The 22,781-nt window shown below is 41.2% G+C and overlaps 1 protein-coding gene and 1 long non-coding RNA gene across 2 annotated transcripts; both read left to right on the top strand.

Annotated features, from left to right (window-relative positions):
- The first annotated feature begins 3,299 nt into the window (after positions 1 to 3,299).
- On the top strand, positions 3,300 to 7,921 carry LOC131488548 (beta-galactosidase-1-like protein 2). Its single transcript, XM_058690422.1, has 5 exons — positions 3,300 to 3,435; positions 5,802 to 5,873; positions 6,387 to 6,474; positions 7,155 to 7,242; positions 7,604 to 7,921. Exons 1-5 carry the CDS (start codon positions 3,316 to 3,318, stop codon positions 7,809 to 7,811), a joined length of 576 nt encoding a protein of 191 aa, XP_058546405.1. The 5' UTR covers positions 3,300 to 3,315; the 3' UTR covers positions 7,812 to 7,921.
- Positions 7,922 to 8,466: 545 nt separating this feature from the next.
- On the top strand, positions 8,467 to 11,305 carry LOC131488549 (uncharacterized). Its single transcript, XR_009250247.1, has 3 exons — positions 8,467 to 8,569; positions 8,678 to 8,741; positions 9,436 to 11,305. It is a non-coding gene; the product is annotated as an uncharacterized LOC131488549 (long non-coding RNA).
- Positions 11,306 to 22,781: the final 11,476 nt, after the last annotated feature.

The following is a 22,781-nucleotide window of genomic DNA, read 5'->3' on the forward strand; positions in this document are numbered from 1 at the left end:
GCCACAGTCAGACTGGTGTGTGCCTTCTCTTCCCCTCTCCTAGGGGCGGGATTCACTGTGGGGTGGCGTGGCCCATCTGGGCTACTTGCACACTGCCAGGCTTGTGGTGCTGGGGATCCGGCGTATTAGCTGGGTTGGGTAGGCAAGGTGCACGGGGGCGGGAGGGGCAGGCTTAGCTCACTTCTCCTTAGGTGATCCACTTCAGGAGGGGCCCTGTGGCAGCGGAAGGGAGTCAGATCCGCTGCCGGAGGTTTGGCTCCACAGAAGCACAGAGTTGGGTGTTTGCGCGGAGCTAGCAAGTTCCCTGGCAGGAACTGGTTCTCTTTGGGATTTTGGCTGGGGGATGGGCGAGGGAGATGGCACTGGCGAGCGCCTTTTTTCCCCCCGCCAAGCTGAGCTCTGCCTTCCGGGGGCTCAGCAGCTCTCCCTCCCTTTGTCCTCCAGCCTTCCCGCTTTCTGAGCAGAGCTGTTAACTTCTGACCTCCCAGACGCTAAGTTGCGCTTGCTGTCGGATCACAGTCCATCCGGCCCCTCCGCTTTTGCCAGCCAGACTCGGGGGCTCCGCTTGGCCGGCGAGCCGCCCCTCCGCCCCGGCTCCCTCCCGCCAGTCCGTGGAGTGCGCACCGCCTCGCCGCCCTTCCTACCCTCTTCCGTGGGCCTCTCGTCTGCGCTTGGCTCCGGAGACTCCGTTCTGCTAATCCTCTGGCGGTTTTCTGGGTTCTTTAGGCAGGTGTAGGTGGAATCTAAGTGATCAGCAGGACGCGCGGTGAGCCCAGCGTCCTCCTACACCACCATCTTCCCTCCCTCTCCCCTCATTTAATGTTTTGACCCCAATCCATGGATAGATATAAGCAAGTTACAATATTCCCTAAGGCTTAAGATAACAATGTTATCCTTGAATTACATAATTTTTATAGCTAGTTTTTGACCGTGGATAATTTATGGATTCTGAATATTATAACCAGAGCCTAGCCTAAAAATCATAGGGTATTGCAAAAAAGATGCATATTGGGTTGATCTGCAATCATTAGAAAGTTAAGGGGTGTTTTCTTTCATTAGCATTGTTGCGAGTAGTTTCTTCTTCCACTGGTATTGCTAAAAATTGCTGTTTAAAATTTTCTATGCTAGATTAAGTTGTTTCATACTAGTTCATTTAGGGCTTCCATTTGCACTCCTCAAAGGTTTTATGTATTTCTCAAATGCTTCATGACTCATTAATTTATCCAGTTCTGAAGGATTATTGAGTGTTACCTTGATCACTACATAACCATCTTTGAAACAAGATTTGTTGACAAATCATGGATTTTCTGCAAGACTTCATTAATTTCATTACTTTTCCTGTTAGAGGAGAGTAGAGTTCGCTAGCAGTTTTCACACTTTCCAAAGCACCAAACTTCTCTTATTTGTTCAATTTTGTCCCAACTCAGACACACTACAGTAAACAACATCTCCTAAAGCTTCCTGTACAGAATTGCTGATTCCCACTGTTCCAATACCATTTTCTGTTGTTATCCATTCACATTTCTGTGAATTTACTCTTGGAGAGCAGAGCAGGTGCCTGCACTCAGCCCCTGGCCCATGGCAGGCAGGGCATGGCAGGTACAGAGAGGGTGTCCAGGCTGCAGGCCGCATGCTCTGCACCGCTCCTAGTGCCCTGTGCCTGCAGTCATTCCTTTTGATACTCAAATTGTCCCATCTCCTTTAGGCTGGCTCCTTTGCCCTCTTGACAGGAGTCCAATAGCTTTTGATATCTTCTTTGCATTTTGGTCCCCCAGGATGTTTCAGGCTGTGTGGCTCCACAGACTTGCGTATTTCTCCAAGGCAGTCTGAAAGGCCATGTTTTTATACTGAGAAACTTGAACATCTCCCTGAAAGTTGTAGGAAGCTATTTTATTTTATTAAAAAACTTCTAATGTTAATTTATTTTTGACAGAGAGAGAGAGAGAGAGAGAGAGAGAGAGAGCATGAGCTGGGGAGGGGCAGAGAGAGAGAGGGAGAAACAGAATCTAAAACAGGCTTCAGGCTGAGCTGTCAGCACAGAGGCCAAAGCGGGGCTCAAACTTGGGAAGGGAGAGATCATAACCTGAACCAAAGTCAGGCACTCAACCAACTGAGCCACCCAGGTACCCCTGTAGGAAGCTATTTTAAAACTTGGTAATTTGATGACCAGCTTTGCATTTCAGAATGATATCTTTGGTAGTTCTATGGGGGAGGGAGTGGATTGTGGCCCTGTCAGAACACTGAAATTGAGTAGCAATCTACAAAAGTGGAGTTTAGATAATGGGAGTGAAGGATTAGATATTTTGAGTCAGACTCTAAAAGAGGTGATGACTCGTTGATGGGAGATATTGGAGAGGAGGAAGAGGGGGAGACATTGTTCATGCTTTTTACCTTCTTGACTGGGTGGTTGGTGTTGCTCTTTTGGGAAAGGAAAAAGAGTAGGATGGGTCAGTGTGGTGAATACAGTTTGGGAGATACTGTGCTAGAATCATCTAAGCATTTTCAGATGAGGAAGTCCAGGGGTGCCTGGATGGCTCAGTTGGTAAAGCATGTGGCTCAATCTTGGGGTTATGGGTTCGGGCACCATTTTGGATATATAGATTACATTAAAAAATTATTCACTTAAAAAAAAATCCAGATAGAGAAATCCAACAGATGTGGGGGTTAATAGACATTAAGTGCTTTAGGTCAGTGTTAGATAAGCAGATTCATGAATAGAATAGTCATAGTCAGACCATGGGTTAGGATAGTTTCTCTTAAGTAGGCTTCACGCCCAGCGTTGGAGCCCAATGTGGGGTTTGAATACACCTGAGATCAAGACCTGAGCTGAGGTCAAGAGCCAGAGGCTTAACCAAGGGAGCCACACAGGAGCCCCAGGATGATTTATCTTAGTGTATGAAGGTACAAGAGGAGAAGGCCAAGGGTAGACAGAATCTGGACCTGGAATGGAGTTCCTGAAATCTGGAGTCTAGTCCAGACTCTATTATGAATTGTTGAGCAAGTTCAACAGATCAGTCTCTTTCCTTGATTTCAGCTTTTCCATCTGAAAAACAAGAATACATTACTGTCTAGCACATGCAGAAATATATGATGCTGGTTTGGAAAACAAAAGGGCATTTATATGTGACACTTAAGCATGATTATCATTACATATTCCTTTGTTATACTCCTGTCCTTGAGACTCTTGGGGCAATTCCTTTGGAGAAGTGGGCTTTGGGTTCAGGTTTCTGAAATTTTTCTCTCCAACCTGATCATGCAGCCTGGTTTTTGTTCCTGTTTCTGCCACAGGCCATCAGCTCTGTCAAGCCCATTTGCATGGAGAAGCTGTCTGTGAACCAGGGGAACGGTCAGTCCTCTGGGTACATACTTTATGAGGTTATGATCTCCACTGGTGGCCTCCTTACCACAAAGAATCATGTTCAAGACCGAGGTCAGGTAGGGGCCAGTGGATGGGTCCCCCAGTGACATTTCTCTGCTGGTAAAATCCAGTGGTGTGGCTAAGGTGAATTTCTAAATGATAGTCAAATCTTTTTGACCTTCAAAAAATAATCACTATTTCTTAACCTCTGTCGCTTCAGTGAAATGTTCGATATGTAAGCTACTGCTGTCACAGGTCTAAGATATGTAAACATTCCCAGGGTGGGAGTACTCATTGAACCCTTATAGGAGTTGATGGGATTCTTTATGGAGACTTGGGAGGAGCTTCAGAAGTCCCAGTTCTTATTGTACAGTAATCCCTACATTTAAATAACACATTAAAATTGGCTTTTCTCACTTAATTCACAAAACACTCATCTAAGATATTTATTACAAATGACACCTCAGAGAAGTTTAATGGTTGTTGACTAGAAAACAGCAGAGCTTAGTGGAAAGGCTTCAACATTACACTCCAAGTTAAGAGCTGGCGGAGTTTCCTCAGGTCTTGGTGAAATTCTCCTTCTCTTACCACCTCTGTGCCATTTGTGTCATCTTTTTCCAAAGGTGCTGGTCCTCCTGAAGGTGACACCCTTCCCTCCCTCACCTGAGCTGCAGACCCAGATTCCCTGTTTGCTGAACATTTTTCTTCACTTAGATATTATGTGTCATTGACTTTTCAAACTCCTCACGTCCAGCACCAGATTCATTACCCTCCTCATCTTGTGCTCCTTACATCAGTCCACAGACTTGTAGCCTCCCAAACTGAAAATGCTGCTTCCTTCATTCTCTCTTTATATCTTGTTCTTACCTGGCTCCTGCATGGTGCAGTATTACTCAGTGGGTCTTTCTTTCTTTCCTTCTTTCCTTCTTTCTTCCTTCCTTCTTTCCTTCCTTCCAAGTTTATTTATTTATTTTGGGTGGGGGAAGGACAGAGAGTGAGGGAGACAGGATCCCAAGCAGGCTCTGCAGAGCCCTACTTGGGGCTTGAACTCAAGCACTGCGAGATCATGACCTGAGCCCAAATCAGGAGTTGGATGCTTAACCGCCTGAGCCACCCAGGCAGCCCTCAGTGGGTCTTCTTTCAAACTCCATGCTGACATTGCCTTAGAAGCGCCCTTGTATCTTTCCTATACTACCGTTAGAGCCTCATAACTCTATATCAGATAGCTCACTTTTCCCCTCTTCCTTGCTAAATCCCTCCCTCACAGTGCCACCCATTTCCTTCCCAAGGTAAAATCCTCAGCGTTCCACCTGTCCCACCTACAGTCTTCCATTGATTTTCCCAGTCACTTGCCCATATGTTTGTAAATAGCCTGTACTCTGCTGGGGGTCAGGACTTGTTACTGCCTCCTCTGTGCATCTGTGGCATTCTGTTCTCAGCTTCATGTTAGCTATTGTGAAGTGTTCTAGTCATTTCTTTGTGTCACTCTCCAAGTTTCTCAGTGGCTGGGGTTCTGTTTTAAGCTTGGTGACTCCTTGCCCAAGTCATTCAATAAATACTTAGAGTATATACACCTTGTAATTAGACTCTAAATAGCTTAAAGAGTGAATTCTGTGTTCTGTATAGTATTAACATTTGTGTTTTTAATATTTGTGGATTCTAATTTTTATAGTTTCCTAGTCCAATTTCATTTGAAAATTATAACCTAACTCAAATAATCTCAGAGGAAAATTATGTATCCTTCTGTGGTCCTGCATGGCTAGAGCAGATTCTTGAGGGTGACTTCATCTGAATCTGAAGCAGTATAACAGGTAATAGAAAAGAAATGGATGTACATCCAGATCATTCTTAAAATGAGAAATAGTGGTGGCAGAAGCCTTTCCAGATTAGGATCTGGGGAAACCTGGAAGATTGGATTTATTATGAGAATGAACCATGCAGGCCAGACAGGTGGATGCCTGCTGTACTTGTAGCCCCTGCCTGCCCTTAGGCCACCATTTCTTTTACTTTTTTTTAAGAGAGAGAAAGAGTTCTAGCCATAGAGAGGGAGAGAGACACAGAAAGAGAGAATCCCAAGCAGACTGTGTGGAGCCATCCAGGTGACCCTGACCACCATTTCCTTTACAATATCCATTAATTCTATACCTTCCTTTTCTCCTCATTCCTTGAAGGTCTTTTGAGTTTCATTATTTCCCTCCTTACCCTGTAGTATAGCCAGGGCCCATATTTGGCACCAGGACATTCTTCTTTGGATTTTTCCTTATATATCTCATGGCTCTATTGCTTTGAATATGTTTTAGGTTTGTGAACTTGTAGTCACCTTGTAATATTATGGGAGACAAAGTTAATCATTCCCCTAGAACTTGTCTTCTTTGCTTTTCCAAGGATCATTTTGTCCCTTTTCTTATGAGGACCTAATAGTGCTTTTCTCTTTATTTGGCAGGTGTTTTTGAATGAGAATTATCTAGGGGTCCTGGACCATTTCACTAACCAGCTGACTATTCCCACCAAAATGGTATATAATCCAATGTTAATATAATCCATGGACTAATAGTTCAATGCCTGCCCAGGCCGCAGGCTCATTGTAAGCATGACCTGGCCCAGTGATAGCCTGTTTTCTCTTCCACTTTGGAATGTTCCTTGCATAGGAACTCACAAAGGATGAGGGAGAGTTGTATGTGTTTCTAAATTATAGGTATACATGCTTTGGGTGAACAGAACTTCACCACATTGGATATTTGCTGCTCAAAAAAACTCTAGGTTTGTTGCCAGCCTCAAGAGTCTCTTGTAAAATATCTAAGTGACTATTTTCTGAAAGGTTTGATATGGGGTTGGGGGTGAGAGTGCGGGGGATATGAAGATCAGGGGCCCAAAGGTTTGCCTCTAGAGCTGGAGGTCTGCATGTTTCTGAGGTCTGCTGTCTGTCTGTCACCCTGCATATGACCTCATCCGAGTTTCAGAGGATTCTTAAGAGATCTACAGAAGAGTGCTTGAGTGGTACCCATTCTAACTGGTCTGTCTTGGACAGGACTACAAAGATATCCCAACACTGAGGATCCTGGTGGAGAATCAAGGCCGCCTTGCCTATGGGAAGGACATCAATAAGGAGAGAAAAGGTGGGCCCCCTTCCTTCCAAGGGTGGAGAAGGTTGAGACCTTAAGGCACTGAATTCCTGTCATTCTGAGGACAGTCATGGCCAAGTGCATGGTTTGGAAGACAGCAGGATTTCTCAGCCAATGAGACAGTCATGTGTAGAAACAATGATGAAGTCTTGCTTTGCTAGGAGAGGATGATGGTTCTTTCCCTTAAGTGTGTTCTCTCATTACCAAGCCAGAGGAAGTCTTTCGTCTTCCAGAAGGGTTTTAAGGAAAGCTGTAAAAAATATGGTTAGAATCACTCACTGGGACCTTTGATTTTTTTCCTTCCCTAGAGCTCAGTGTCTGCATGCTGGCCTCCCCCTGGGCTCCTGGACGCAGAGTCACACACACCTTCCTTCCCCTGCTCCAAGTGTTTTAAAGTACTTGGGAGTTAAAGGCAGCCTGAACTGCTGTGCTGGCCAGACCTGACAGGAAGTGCAGTGACTTTGCACTGTTAATATGGGAGATACAGGTATACTTTAAGAGGTATACGTGTGTAACTGAAGGAAGAATTTATGTAGGATTTTGCAGAAATCTTCCATATGATGAGGCCAGGAAAGCATTCTCCTTCAGGCAGAGCCCTAGTCACAGCCTATTCACATCTCTGTGTTCACATCCCTGCTAGTCTTCTTTGTGTTCCCTTTATTCCCCTCCTACAGGATTAATTGGGGATATATATCTGAACAATTCTCCATTAAGAAGATTTAAAATCTACAGCCTGGATATGAAAACTAAATTTCTAAAAAGGTGGGTGCCAGACCATTGACTCAAGGTGATTAATCAAAGTTGTTTCCCATTTAGAGATGGAAAGAAGCTCTCTGAGCTTCTAGACTAACCTCCTTGGTTTTCAGATAAGAGAAGGCAAGATCCAGAGTGTTGAAGGAAATGACCCCAAGTTTCACAGTTGTCTGGGGCAGAGTGGTGACCATCCCCTCATTCACCTAACTCCTGGTTGGGTGGGTTTTTTTCTCCATCATGCCCCCTGAGAGGCATATGATTGTGCTATAAAGGGGATTCCAGGCTCAGGTAGAAAGGAGCCTTACCTCAAAAGTCACAATTGACATAAAGAAGGGCATGACTTTTCCACTGGTGTTTGACTCTCTCTTAGGGACCTTCCTAACATTTGGAAACCAGTCTCATTCAAACCTCGGGGCCCTGCCTTCTTCCTTGGTAACCTGAGAATGGGTAATTACCCCAAAGACACCTTCATAAAAATGGAGGTTAGTGATATTTCTCCCCTGCCTATGTTCTCCTACCCCCATCCCAAAGGAACATTTGAGAAAAAAGCTCCTTGGTGCGTGGGCCCTGCTCTGTGAAAGGAAATGTAAGCTCTCTGGGACCTCAGCTACTCCATAGCCAGCTGGAGGCTGCCCCTCCCTGGTGTTGATGAGGGTGAGAGGTGGATACTTAACACATGTGACGGAGACATAAGTAGTGTGTTCTAGTGGGAACAGTTGTAGAATCTACTGCATGAAGAATTTGGTGAGCATGATCCACCTGTCCCCAGACATAATCCAAGATGTTGAGTCCCTCAGCCCCTTCAGAACACACATCCAGTCTGTGGTGGGGATATTGAGATTCTAATGCACATTTACTGCCATCCTAAAATTCTACAACTCAAACTATGCTTTGGGCCCAGCATGTTTTGATGAATATCTGATGGTAAATGAAAATACTCTTCCCTGCCTTTGGGCAGATATAGGGAGATGAGTTAGAAATAACTGCCTTCTTTCTTGAGGCTATGTGTTGAGCCAACCCAGTCCAAGAGAAATATCATAGAACTGTCCAGGTAACCTTCTATATAAGGCCATGTGTGGTAATCCACTCTTTCTGAGTGTGTCTGTGACTAGGATCAGGTGTGTTTATGGTGTGTGTGTGTGTGTGTGTGTGTGCCTTCACCCTTGTATCTTTACATTTAGAACTCAGATCTTGAATCCTCCATTCCAATCTTTTTCAGGGTTGGATGAAAGGTGTAATATTCATCAATGGACGAAATCTGGGGTGCTACTGGAATATAGGTCCCCAGGAGGCCCTTTACCTTCCAGGACCCTGGCTTCATCCTGGATCAAATGAGGTAAGCTCCCCCACTATACTCCCTCATCCCAGTCCACGTCATTTGCCTTTGCCTGAAAAGAGTCATAACTTGACTCTTATAGCCACCAAACCTCCTTCCTCTTGACAGATCATTGTGTTTGAAGAATTTAGACCTGGCCAGGAGATCCGGTTCACAAACATATCTCATCTAGGTATGGTATTCTGGAGGGTAAATTTGCAGCATCTGAGATCATCCTTCTGGATCTTTCTAGCTGAGCTAGAGATAAAGAAGGCAGAATTTACTATCTTCCAGGAACCTGAACTCTTCCTCATTGCCTTTGCATGATAGACAGCTTTTCTCTTATACCTGGCATAGTCTGCTCATCACTTCCTGTTTCCAAATTCCTGACTAGCTGACTCCTCTAACAGTCTTAACCCAACTCCCTGGGCCTCCCTTTCTTCTACACATTTCCACAGTGCTTTCTGGATGCCTGCCTCATAGTAAACCAAGGTCCCAATGTTTTCTATTTCTTGCCTTTTCTGAAATATGTTTCCTATTACTGTCTCTTATGCTACCATGTTTGGTCATTCCAAGGCACTTTTCCTAGTACTGCTTCTCAGGTTGCCACAGGGAGGGAACACACAGCCTAGTCACCACGACTAAGAAGGCTGCAGACCCTCTGTGCTTGCCCATAGTAGATGATTTGTGCCTGTGTGCCCAGCCTCCCTGATCCTTTTGTTGACAGCAGGGTCCTGATGTTCTTTTGGAGAATCATCCATGCTCCCTTCATTAGAGTCTTTGTGGGACTGATAATCAACCTGCCCTTCTTTCCCACCTGCAACTGTCCTTCCCTCCCAAGGGTGGGCATATGATATACAGGAGACCAATCAGATTTTCTTTTCCAGGATATTGAATCTTGAGTGGTGTGACATAAAGTAGGAAATTGTGATGAGTCCCTTCCCCGGGGATGTGAGTAACCTACCCATCCTGACACCTTGGTTGCTGGAACTAACCTGTCTTCTCAACTTATCCCAATTTCTGCTTTGGGCCCACCATCCACTTCTTAACTTGCCAGTACATTTCTTTTTTGGCATAGGTTAGGTAACCTTTTTCTGATGCTTATAACAAAATAAACCTACTCAGTGCACACTCTTTGTCATATTGCTTCAATAAAGGTTGTTCAACCACCAAATAAAATGCTAAAAAAACGAGAATATGGTCAGAATACTTGACCTCACAACTGTAAATCTGAAGCAAAAGTGATCTTTCAAGGAGATTAAATAAATGTAAATGTTAATGCAGGAAATGATAGGCAGTTCATATACACTCTGCATTTGCAATGTTTATATAAAAAAGGTACTTTCCTTTTACCCTATGGTGCTTGTTCCATATCACACCACTGGCTTTTTCATACTCAGGGGAAAGGCCTCCTTCTTTGACACATATGACAACCAACTACCTGGTCCAGTGCTTCCTTATCACCTTATTATTCCTTACCCATCTCCTGGCTACCACCTTCAGTACCTGATTTGCAGTTCTTGATTCTGGGATCACCCAGTCCTCTGTGTGCTGTAACCCTTCTGAGGCACAGCAAGGGCACAGGGAACCATTTAGGAGTCAGTGGTAAATCAATTTTGTGGCACAGCCTGGGCAGGCAGAAGGGAGTTCTGTTGAGCTTCATTTTCTAAAGCCATGCAAATTCCAGCATGGTATAAACCAGCCCTGGGGTTAGTTGACAGGCTTTTTGGGAGCTTGGGAGAGTGGGTCACCACAAAGGTGAGCTGGCACTGCATCAAGGCTGCTGAGAAGACTTCCAACCCAAGACCAAAAGGAATCATAACCGGACTTCAGACCAGTTGTACAAGGAGCTGCATTCCTCCCAGAGTAAAGATCCTGAGTCCCTTCTGCATGTGCAAATGCCAGGAGAGCAGCAGCACCCAGGTGGACCAGGACTTCCACAGCCCAAAGAGGTTGAAGAGCATTAATTCCCTGCTTGGCCCTTCCTTTGCTGTTCCGCCACACTGCCCCGTCTCTCAGTCCAAGCTGCCAAGGAGGAAACAGCAAGCTGGAATCAGGGATCCTTTCCTCTATCTCTTGCTTCCCCTCCCACCATCACCCAGAGCTGGAAAGCATCAATGGTCCCATATCGAAGCCTCTTACTTCCATAGAGCATAAGCCTTAGTGTGGGCATCAACTGGAGGACTTGTTAAAACACAGATTGCTGGGCTCTATCCCCAGAATTTTTGGTTCAGTATGTCTGGGGTGGGGCCTAAGGATTTGCATTTCTGCCAAGTTCCCAGGTGATATCAATATTACTGGTCTGAGGACCACATTTTAAGCTCTTTTATCATAGAGCAGGATGGATCTCAACCTGTCTCAACACTATTATTCTGTTGGGCCAGATAATTCTGTGTGGTGGGGGCTGCCTGTGCATTATAGGATGCTAAACAGTATCCCTGGTCTTTATGCACTAGATGCCTGTAACACAACCCCCCCCAGTTATGACAACCAAAACATGTCCAGATACTGCCCAGTCTCCTCTGGAAGCAAAATGCCTCCAGGTGAGAAACACTGCCATAGACCAAACCTGGTTCTCCTAGTCAGAAGTTATGTTTTCCCTACCTTACAGGAAAGCACTAGGAATTGGGGCCTTGGGGATCAACCCTTTATAAATAAAAGGCAAAGGTGACAGAATTTGGGAAATCCTCTCTTAAGACAGTAGTCCTATCAATGACTCTGTTTTTCTTCTGTATAATCCTAGTTCTGAATGACAGAAACAGCTTATTCTTTCTTTTTTGCACTGTTTTTGAAATAAATTCCAATATTCTCACAGATAAATGGATTCCTAGAGTAAATTTCAGTTAAAGTCCTATATAGACTAGGGTGAAAAGAAAATCATGTTATACTTTTACAGATATTACTCTATAAACATATAAACACAATATGGTGTGATGTGTAAAAGGTACAGCTCATTACAGTTTCCTGGCCTTCATGATTCCTTAGTGTTCCAGGTAATGTAGAGAACACTCAGGCCAGTCAAATACTCTCACCTAATCCATGATATCCTAGTTGAAGTAGCTTTAAGGCAATTTAATGTCTTGTTTTTCCCCTGATAATCATATGTTAGTGCCTCGGGTGAAATACTAGATTAACTATAGCCTAAATATAATTTCTCCACTCAAGTGAGTTGCAGTGTGAATATTTGTCCTTCTTTAACTGTTGTGTCTTTAGGGTCAATCTGTGTTAAGTATAGAGATGCTCAAGCAAAATTTAATCAGATTGAATATTTTCACCTAGATTCTGCCAAAAAGGTCAACAGGGGCCCTGTTTTACAGGGGCGGGCTGAAGAGGTTGGGGCTTACAGAGAAGTCTGTTCTCTCCTGTATTATACAGAGGCATTTGCACAACAGCAATATTTCTGTCCATAAGTTTTCTACCCTTCTAACCATAGGAACACAAATCTGGGAAGGAAGTGGAGAACGTGAAACCATTCTGTAATCAACTAAAAGCTTAGCTGGTTTTCTCCCTTTAATTTTTTTTTAATGCAACCTAAGTTTGTACAGAATATGCAAGATTTGCTCACTGTTGACAAATGCATGGAAGGGAAGTTAAACAACATGGGGGCCTGGAAGGTCTTTAAGTTTGTTATCCTCTGTAACTTGATATTCCTCAGGGGATACTTGCTCTCCATTGCCATGTCAGTGTAACACTATCGACGTCCAGCCGATAACTGATTCACCATCCCTGGCTTACTAACATTTAGATGAGCAAATGTCTCACTAGTTTTGAATGACCAGAAAAAATCCTAATTGGCATTCCTCCATTTCTGAAGAGACGGCAAAACCAACCCAACAGAGAACCTTATATTCTGGAGAAAGGAGTGGTAGAGTCCTTTGTTACCTACCCATCAGAGCATCATCCTCTGAAATCGCTTTAGTAGCTCTTGCCCCTGGACTAGGTGACACACCCTCCATGACTGTGCAGTACAGACCAGAAGAGAGGCTCCTCTGGGAGATGGGACAGACAACAGTACTGCCAGGAGCTGGGGTGCACTCTCTGCTTGATTCCATCACTTGCAGTAAGAATCCTTCCAGCAAAAGCAGGGCATTTTCTCTTGTTATTTTGCTTACTGAAACCCATGAAAAGGAAAAGTGAACCCACATCATCTGGAAAGAAGAGATTATGCCAGATAACAGATCAAATAGCCAAACAGTTAAGAATGGGGCCTGCTTGTATAAGGTAGTGGTTCTTCATTCTTGGTGTGTATCAGGTCACCTGGAGAGCTAATAAAAAATATAATGATCCAGGTTTACTGAAGTAGCATAGGGCCTACATGTCCTAGTCTTACCAAGTTCCCCAGGTGATGCTGATAAACACCAAAACTAGAGAACATTGCTCAAGGGCACTAAATTTGACTGCACATTGGAATCATCTGGGGGAAATTTGTAAAAATAATATATTTATGTTCCATCTCCATAGGGTTTGATTTGATAGGTATGGAGTACAGTGTAGATATCAAGATTTTAAAAACAATAGTTATTAATTAATTTAAAAACAATATAAATAAACTCACTGTTTTATGAAAACAAATTTTAAAAGTATACTTTAAAAAATTCAGTGAGAAGTATTTCATTGTTTTACATTTTGTCAAGTGTCTTTAGGCAAAATAGATGATAGCTGAATTTTCATATCTGTTTCCACATTCCTTCTGTTGTGATATGTTGTTTTGGCTGAAGCATATGAAGAAACTCCAGCCTAGCATAGATGTGTAACTGGAAAAAGGAGTATTTTAATAGCCTGAACAGATAATTATTATGGATATTATTCTATGGTATTACACCAAAATTTTACAAGAAGTACTTTCTTAAAGATTAGTAGAAATGTGGAATCTAAAATCATATAAACTTCTTTAACTCAGTTATGTTAAGATCCATTGGTCTAGCTTAACATGGATCTTTTATTCAAGCATGTTCTTGTAACATCATGCATTGGTTCACTGACTATGATAATATTCAAAATATTGACACATTTCATCATCCAATATGAAAAAATTCAGTCATTAATATCACCACCAGTATCATAGGAAAAATCTTTCAAGATTTGAAGGGCTATCAAGCTACTGGTGATGGATACAAATCTTCCAAAATACTAATTTTTATTTTTATTTATTTATTATTATTTTAAATGTTTATTCATTCTTGAGAGACACACTGAGCATGAGTGGGGGAGGGGCAGAGAGAGAGAAGGAGACACGGAATCTGAAGCAAGCTCCAGAGTCTGAGCTGTCAGCACAGAGCCCCCGCAAGGCTTGAACCCATGAAGCATGAGATTATGACCTGAGCTAAAGTCAGACGCTCAACTGACTGAACCACCCAGGTGCCCCCAAAATACTAATTTTTAATTTAAAGTTTGAGGTTTTTTCATTAGCAACAAGTATTGTCAGTTATCATCCTTCAAGTGATAGGCTCACTTTGTTCTCTTTTTCTTTTTTTAAAAGACAATTTTATTGAGATATAATTCACATTACATAAAATTAATACCTTTAAAGTGTAAAATATAGTGGGTTTTAGTACATTCAGAGTTGTGCAATGATCACCACCATCTAACTCTAGAACGTTTTTATAGCCCTCACACCTGTTAGCACTAACTCCTCATTTCCTCCTCCTCTCAGCCCTGGGCAACCTCTAGTCGACTTTCTGTCCCCATGGATTTGCCTATTCTGGGCATTTCATAAATAGAATGCTACAATGTATGGTCTTTTGTGACTGGCTTTTTTTCATTTACTATGTTTTCAAGGTTCAACCATGTTGTAGCACGTATCAGAATTTTTTTTTTCATTTCTTTGGCTGAAGAATATTCCATTGTGTGGATAGACCACATTTTGTTTATCTTTTCATCATTGGTGGACGTCTGAGTTGTTTCCACTCTTAGTATATTATGAATAGTGCTGCTCTGAACATTCATGTGCAACCTTTTGTTTGGACATGTGTTTTAATTTCTCCTGGGAATTCTCCTAAGAGTGGCACTATTGGATCATATGGTAACTGTATGTTTAACATCTTGAGGAACTGCCAAACTCATTTCAAAGTAGCTGTATCATTTTACAATCCTACCAGGTATATGAGGGTCCTGAAATCTCAACATCCTCACTGACATTGTTAACTATCATTTTGGTTTTAGTCATCCTTTGTTTTTGTGAAGTGGGTACTTCACCATGGTTTTGATTTGCACTTCCCTAATGATAATATGATATTATGATAATGAATGATAATGTGGAGCATCTTCCATGCATTTTTTGGCCATTTGTTTACCTGCTTTGGAGGAATGTTTATTAAAATCTTTTGACACATGCTTTATCATTTTTAAAATTTAGGTCATTTTTTAATTGTTGAGTTCGCATATTTTACATACAAGGTTCTTACCAGATAATATGATTTGTGAATATCTCCTCTCATTCTGGGGTTTCTTTTCATTTTATGTATAGTGTCGTCTGAAGCGCCACAGTTTTTAATTTTAATGAAGCCCAACACATCTATTTATTTTGCTGCTCATGCTTGATGTCATTTATATCTAAGAAACCATTGCTTAACTCAAGGTTATAAAGAAGTTAATTATATGTGTTCTAGGAGCCTTATAGTTTTAACTCTTACATTTAGGTCTATGATGTATTTTGAGTTAATTTTGAGGGTCCAACTTTATGCTTTTGCAAAAGGATATCCATGTGTCTCCTCACCATTTGTTGAAATGACTATTTTTCCCCCATTGAATTGTCTTGGAACATTTGCCAAAAATTAATTGGCCTTAAATATGTGGGTTTATTTTTGGACTATCAGTTCTGTTCCATTCACTTTTATGTCTATCTTTAGGCTATTACCACACTGTCCTGATCACTGTAGCTTCATGTTAAGTTTTAAAATCAGGAAATGTGAGTCTCCTGATTTTGTTCTTTTCCAAAGTTGTTTTGGATATTCTGGTGGACACAGAGGTTTTTAAAAGCTTTCCAGACGATTCCATTTTGCAGCTAGGTTTGAAAATCACTGCTTCTAATGGACACAAATTGTTTGGATATCCTCACCACCTTCCTAACCTCTCATCACTTGTAAGTTTGACAATTGTCTCTTAAATGTTTTATCCGCAAATTCTGATGGTTTCTATTTACTTTTCAACATCTTAATCTTATTTTCCTTTTCTTTGTATTATTGAATTAGCTATAATGACAACAAAATTGTCTATTCAATAGTCTTTCCCCTTTCTTCCTTGCTAATAACCGTGATTTTGTTGGAAAGCAATGTGCCCCAGGTCATCAGATTTAACTTTCATCAGGTCAACAATCAATATTATCTACACATATCCTACCAAATGTCTTGTTCAATGATACAAGTGGAGAAATATCCACATTAAATTCTGGGGAAACACAGGAGCTCCCAGGAGCTTCCCTATCACCATTTGTCAACATTTTAGTGGCAGTCCTAGCCAACAAGACAACAACAAAAATTATACATGGAAAAAAGAGTTGAAATACAAAATACAGAATTTTAATTGTGAACAACATGATCATCTTCATACAAATCTCAAGAGAATTCATTGACAACCTGTTAGAAATTAGAAAGTTACTAGATTCAAGGTTGAAATATAAGAATTAATCAAGAGACTACACGCCAGCAAGCACCAATTATAGCATGTCATAGGAAAAATATATTGTTCATGATAACAATAGATACTATAAACTTTCTGAGAGTAAGCCTAACAAAATGTACAAGACCATGATGGAGAAAAATGTAAACTTCAATTAAAATACATAAAAGAAGACTTTAATATATGGAAAGATATACCCTGTTTATGGATAGAAAGACTTAATATTATTGAAATTTAATTAAGGTATACTTTAATGTAATTCCAACCAAAATCCTAATAATTCATGGCATTTATCAAAGTAATTCTAAAATTCATGCAGTCCAATAAGAAAGCAAGATTCACTCTGGCACTTATTAAAATGCCTGACAATAATTACAAAAATTTAAACAGTGTTCCTTATGTGCTAGGCACTGTTCTGAGAGTTTTATATTTACTACATTAACTAATACGATCAGTCCTCATAAATGGGCCTGTGTTGTAAGCATGTTAATTGTTAACAAAAGTCATGTCCACCAGCTTTGAGTGAGGACTAGAGCAAGAAAGGCTGTCATACAAATGCAGGGCACCTGGTGGGTCAATCTCCATCTCAAAAGCAGCTCTTGACTCAGTGCAACCCTGGGACATCAAGGGACCACCACATTAAACTGCTGTTGTAAAATGCTACATTTGAAACTTTTCTCCTAAATTAATACCTGAGAAACAGGGTCCCATAATTTTATTAACTCCAGAGTTTCAAAAAGGTGACAATAAACTGGAGCAGTAAGGGAAAGAAAACAAATCCAGTGCAAGTGCCCCCACTCTGCCCCACTCCATTCTTAAATCCTGATGCCTGCCTCTCTGTCACTGGGCTCCTGTTTTCTTCTACACCAGGTCAGCTAACTTGGCAATTATAGGGCTTGTGCACACCTAGTTATAGCCTCTGTACATGTTTGGGGTGGGCTGGGAGACTTGCTAGTATAGATCCTGTCAGGAAACAAGTCAGGAACTGCTATATTTTTCTCTATTTTAGTATTTTTTTTTAAATAAGAAGATGCACAAAAAGTAGAATTTCTGGGGCGCCTGGGTGGCTCAGTCGGTTGGGCGTCCGACTTCGGCTCAGGTCATGATCTCACGGTTCGTGAGTTCGAGCCCCGCGTCGGGCTCTGTGCTGACAGCTCAGAGCCTGGAGCCTGCTTCGGATTCTGTGTCTCCCTGTCTCTCTGACCCTCCCCCGTTCATGCTCTGTCTCTCTCTGTCTCAAAAATAAATAAACGTTAAAAAAAAAAAAAAGTAGAATTTCTTATTTCAAAGCTTAATGCATATGAAAAAGACATTGCAGTAATGATTCTGTATACAAGTAAGAAAAACAAAATATTAGGAGAGAGGAGAGTGTGGGGTTATTGCAATTCCAAAATAAATAATTAACTGTACTTAGCTCTTAGTAGACACGTAATAAGTTTTTCCTATTGCTATCCAAGACATAACATCAGAGACTCCCAGGAAAGGGGAGGAAGAGAACACCTCACAGACATGCTGATGTCTGTGAAAATTTATAATAATAGAGTTGTAATTTTTTGTTATGCTAGGGAGAAATTTTACTTACAAAGAATCCTAGAGAGACAGCACATACTGAAAAGCCCCAAATCCCACAAACACAAGAGAGTTGTCACTCAGCTTATACTCCTATTTAGATTGAAATTTCTGGTGTTCCATTACTTCAAAAAGCTGCCCTACAAAGGGCATCAAGGAACTCCCAGCATAATTTAAAATGTAGAAAGTGAAAGGAAAGAGAACCTTTTTTCACTAGTTCAGATTTTGAGTGAACTTTATTTATTTTGGTCTTAAAATGGAAATGCATCCATTTTGCTTTAAGAACTCTGAACACAGAGGCATTGAATCCTATCATGAGAGTTTATAAACCTGGAAAAAATTCTACCCAAGAATTAAAGAATCAGAATCAGGATCATGCAAAACTGGTCTGAGCAGACTCACACGGACTTGCTTCCCAGCATGCCCCGTACCCTCCTCCAATGCACTCTGGGCCTTAAACCTGCTTTATCCTGACCTAATGATGGACATCCATTGGTTGACATTTCTCAGAATAATTAGAGAAAAGAAAAGGAAGCTGCATTGTAGATAAGTACAAATCAGTAAGATAAATGAATGGAGTATCTTTCAGAATTCCCTGTTCAGAGCAGTGGCCATTGATGGAGTGGGGAGATAAAGATAAGCTTTCTATTTCTGGTCTTTAAGAAAGCATACTTAATTAAAGATAAGCTTTCTATTTCTGGTCTTTAAGAAAGCATACTTAATTACAGCATTCCACAAACATTGCATGACACCCAAGCACAGCTGATTAAGAAAGGATCGGCATTGAATTAGGACAAAATCCAAGACCCAATTTCCTAAAGGGCTCATCTTAGGAAAAATCTGTGGGCTTCAGCCTGGAGAGACATTCTACAGCCAATCCAAGATAAAAAGCCAGTCATTTAGCCACTAACTACAGAGAAAAAAGCCCAGCACTTGGTTGGACTCTGAAAATTGTAGACAGTACATCTCACATAAGGGATTTTTGCTGATGCAATTATCCTTAGTCACTAGACAGATGGTCAAATTTCCTGGGACCTCCTACAGCCTTGGAAGTAGTCTAGAAGAGAGTAAATCCATCATTTCCACAGAATGTCCTACTTCTCTGACCCTACAGGATAACTAGTATTTGTGGCCACCTCAGAGCCAATTGAAACCTTTGGCAATAAGGCTCTACTGACATTATCAGTCTCTGTGCTTTTGGGCTTGAGGACTTCTTTTTTCTGAGAAGTTGTGGAAGAGAGGTTGCCTCATAAAACCGTCATAACTATCTGATCCATCATTTTCATCTTGAAAATGGTTCTCTCCATCACAATCCCAGACTTTAGCCTCTACTACAAAGCTGTAATCATCAAGACAGTATGGTATCGGCACAAAAACAGACACATAGACCAATGGAATAGAATAGAGAACCCAGAATTGGACCCACAAATGTATGGCCAACTAATCTTTGACAAAGCAGGAAAGAATATCCAATGGAAAAAAGACAGTCTCTTTAACAAATGGTGCTGGGAGAACTGGACAGCAACATGCAGAAGAATGAAACTAGACCACTTTCTTACACCATACCCAAAAATAAACTCAAAATGGATGAAAGACCTAAATATGAGACAGGAAACCATTAAAACCTTAGGGAAGAAACCAGGCAACAATCCCTTTGACCTCAGCCACAGTAATTTCTTGCTCACCACATCTCCAAAGGCAAGGGAATTAAAAGGAAAAAATGAACTATTGGTATATCATCAAGATGAAAATCTTCTGCACTGCAAAGGAAACAATCAACAAAACTAAAAGGCAACCAAAGGAATGGGAAAAAAAAATATTTGCAAATGACATATTGGATAAAGCGTTAGTATCCAAAATCTATGAAGAACTTACCAAACTCAACACCCAAAAAACAAATAATCCAGTGAAGAAATGGGCAGAAGACATCAATAGACTTTTTTCCAAAGAAGACATCCAGGTGGCCAACAGACACATGAAAAGATGCTCAACATCACTCATCATCAGGAAAATACAAATCAAAACTACAATGAGATATCAACTCACACCAGTCAGAGTGGCTAAAATGAACAACTCAGGAAACAACAGATGCTGGTGAGGATGTGGAGAAATGGGAACCCTTTTGCACTGCTGGTGGGAATGCAAACTGGTGCAGCCACTCTGGAAAACAATGTGGAGGTTCCTCAAAAAACAAAAAATAGAACTACCCTATGACCCAGCAATAGCACTACTAGGAATTTATCCAAAGGATACAGGAGTGCTGAGTCATAGGAGCACATGTCCCCAATGTTTATAGCAGCACTTTCAACAATAGGCAAATTATGGAGAGAGCCCAAATGTCCATCAACTGATGAATTGATAAAAAAGATGTGGTTTAAGTATACAATGGAATACTACTTAGCAGTGAGAAAAAATGAAATCCTTCCATTTGCATAACGTGGATGGAGCTGGAGGGTATTATGCTAAGTGAAATAAGTCAGTCAGAGAAAGACAGATATCACATGTTTTCACTCATATGTGAATTTGAGAAACTTAACAGGAGACCATGGGGGAAGAGAAGGGGAAAAATAGTTACAAACAGAGAGGGAGGGAGGCAAACCATAAGAGACTCTTAAAAACGGAGAACAAACTGAGGGTTGATGGGGGGGTGGGGGACTAGGGAGAGGGGAAAATGGGTGATGGACATTAAGAAGGGCACTTGTTGGGATGAGCACTGGGTAAGCAATGAATCACATGAATCTACCCCCAAGACCAAGAGCACGTTATGTACGCTGTATGGTAGCCAACTCGATAATAAATTATATTTAAAAAAATCTTCCAATGGAAGATCCCACAGTCTACACAAAGAGAATCAAATTCCTCATTGATCATGACCCCCCCACCCCCACAGACACACACAATGACCCCATCTACATTTCCAGTTATTTCCCACTACTTCTCTGCACATACTAAAATTGGATTTTTCACTGCTCCCTAAATCATAGCTCCATTCATGGTGTTCTTTCCATTAAAAATCCACCTTAACCAAAAAAAAAAAAAAAAAAAAAAAAAAGAAAAAAAAGAAAAAAAAGAAAGAAAAAGGAAAAGAAGAAATCAGTCCTCTCATAACTAAATTTCCATCTTGTAAAAAAAACAAAAACAAACAACAAAAACAAGAAGCTCCACTATGGTATGAAATTGATACGTCCTATTATTAGCTACACTTGCCTCCAAAGACAAGCATCACCTTCATATGCAGGGAGTCTTTTCCTTACCCCAACTTAACTTTGCCTATTATATTACTGGATTGGGGTCTTATCTATAAGATTTAATACATGAAAAGACAAATTCATTCACAGGTGAAGTAGTTTGCCCTAAAATGGAAATATCCAATAGAATTTGAAGCCGTCTAACATAGAGGTGATAAATTGCCAATAGCCTCACATAATTGAATTATTTCACAGTAGGTTTAACTTCAAAGGTGTTCATGGCTAAAGAGCAATGTCTGGAATACCTTTACATAGACCAATGGAACAACAATAATGTCCTAACTGTAATCTAGGACTGGATTATGACAGACCTCTACATGGAAACAGATACAATTTACTAGATACTCAGTCTTTATGTTACATGTGCATGTATGCAAATATGCATGAAGCAACAACATCTAAAGAAAGTTATCTGGACTGCGACCCCCCCAAAACAGTTCTTTTAACATGTATGGGAACTACCATTCTCTCCATGGAAGCAGTTCACCTGGCTCTTTTCAGTCATTTATGTGTTGTGCACAACCATACCACTCTATCTTTGGCTCAGCTCCCAGGTATCCAAAACTCAGGGGCTGGGGAACTAGGAGAATTTGAAGAGTAACAGAATATTTCTCTCCTTTTAAATGATTAAGTACCCACCTCTTCTATGTTTTCTCCTTTGTGCCAGTTCAATCTCAGCAGAAAAGTGGACATAGATCATATTGTGCTTTCTTTTTTTTTCCTTATGCAAGAGTCACATCTGTATTCACAAAGTCACAGGCAGTGGCCAAGGGGGACATGGATGCCTGGGTTTTATGTGGGTTTAATTAATTAATTCAATAATTAATTTAAATATGAAATTTATTGTCAAATTGGTTTCTTTTTTGTTTGTTTTTTGTTTCTTTTTTTTTAATATGAAATTTATTGTCAAATTGGTTTCCATACAACACTCAGTGCTCATCCCAACAGGTGCCCTCCTCAATACCCATCACCCACCCACCCCTCCCTCCCACCCCCCATCAACCCTCAGTTTGTTCTCAGTTTTTAAGGGTCTCTTATGCTTTGGCTCTCTCCCTCTCTAACCTCTTTTTTTTTTCTTCCCCTCCCCCATGGACTTCTGATAAGTTTCTCGGGATCCACATAAGAGTGAAAACACTGTCTTTCCCTGTATGCCTTATTTCACTTAGCATAACACTCTCCAGTACCATCCACGTTGCTACAAAAGGCCATATTTCATTCTTTCTCATTGCCACATAGTATTCCATTGTGAATATAAACAACAATTTCTTTATCCATTGATCAGTTGATGGACATTTAGGCTCTTTCCATAATTTGGCTATTGTTGAAAGTGCTGCTATAAACATTCGGGTACAAGTGCTCCTATGGATCAGCACTCCTGAATCCCTTGGGTACATTTCTAGCAGTGCTATTGCTGGGTCATAGGGTAGATCTAGTTTTAATTTTTTGAGGAACCTCCACACTGTTTTCCAGAGCAGCTGCACCCGTTTGCATTCCCACCAACAGTGCAAGAGGGTTCCCGTTTCTCCACATCCTTGCCAACATCTATAGTATCCTGATTTGTTCATTTTAGCCACTCTGACTGGCATGAGGTGGTATCTGAGTGTGGTTTTGATTTATATTTCCCTGATGAGGAGTGACGTTGAGCATCTTTTCATGTGCCTGTTGGCCATCTGGATGTCTTCTTTAGAGAAGTGTCTATTCATGTTTTCTGCCCATTTCTTCACTGGATTGTTTTTCGGGTGTGGAGTTTGGTGAGTTCTTTATAGATTTTGGATACAATCCCTTTGTCCGATATGTCA

The sequence above is a fragment of the Neofelis nebulosa genome, chromosome 10, assembly GCF_028018385.1.
Source record: "Neofelis nebulosa isolate mNeoNeb1 chromosome 10, mNeoNeb1.pri, whole genome shotgun sequence".
Classification (NCBI taxonomy): Eukaryota; Metazoa; Chordata; class Mammalia; order Carnivora; family Felidae; genus Neofelis; species Neofelis nebulosa.

Bases quoted from the DNA above. Each gene is read 5' to 3' on its own strand.
- LOC131488548 (XM_058690422.1), top strand. From the start codon at position 3,316: ATGGAGAAGCTGTCTGTGAACCAGGGGAACGGTCAGTCCTCTGGGTAC. The intron at 5,874-6,386 runs GTATATAATCCA...TGTCTTGGACAG, and splicing joins TGACTATTCCCACCAAAATG to GACTACAAAGATATCCCAAC. The intron at 6,475-7,154 runs GTGGGCCCCCTT...CCCCTCCTACAG, and splicing joins CATCAATAAGGAGAGAAAAG to GATTAATTGGGGATATATAT.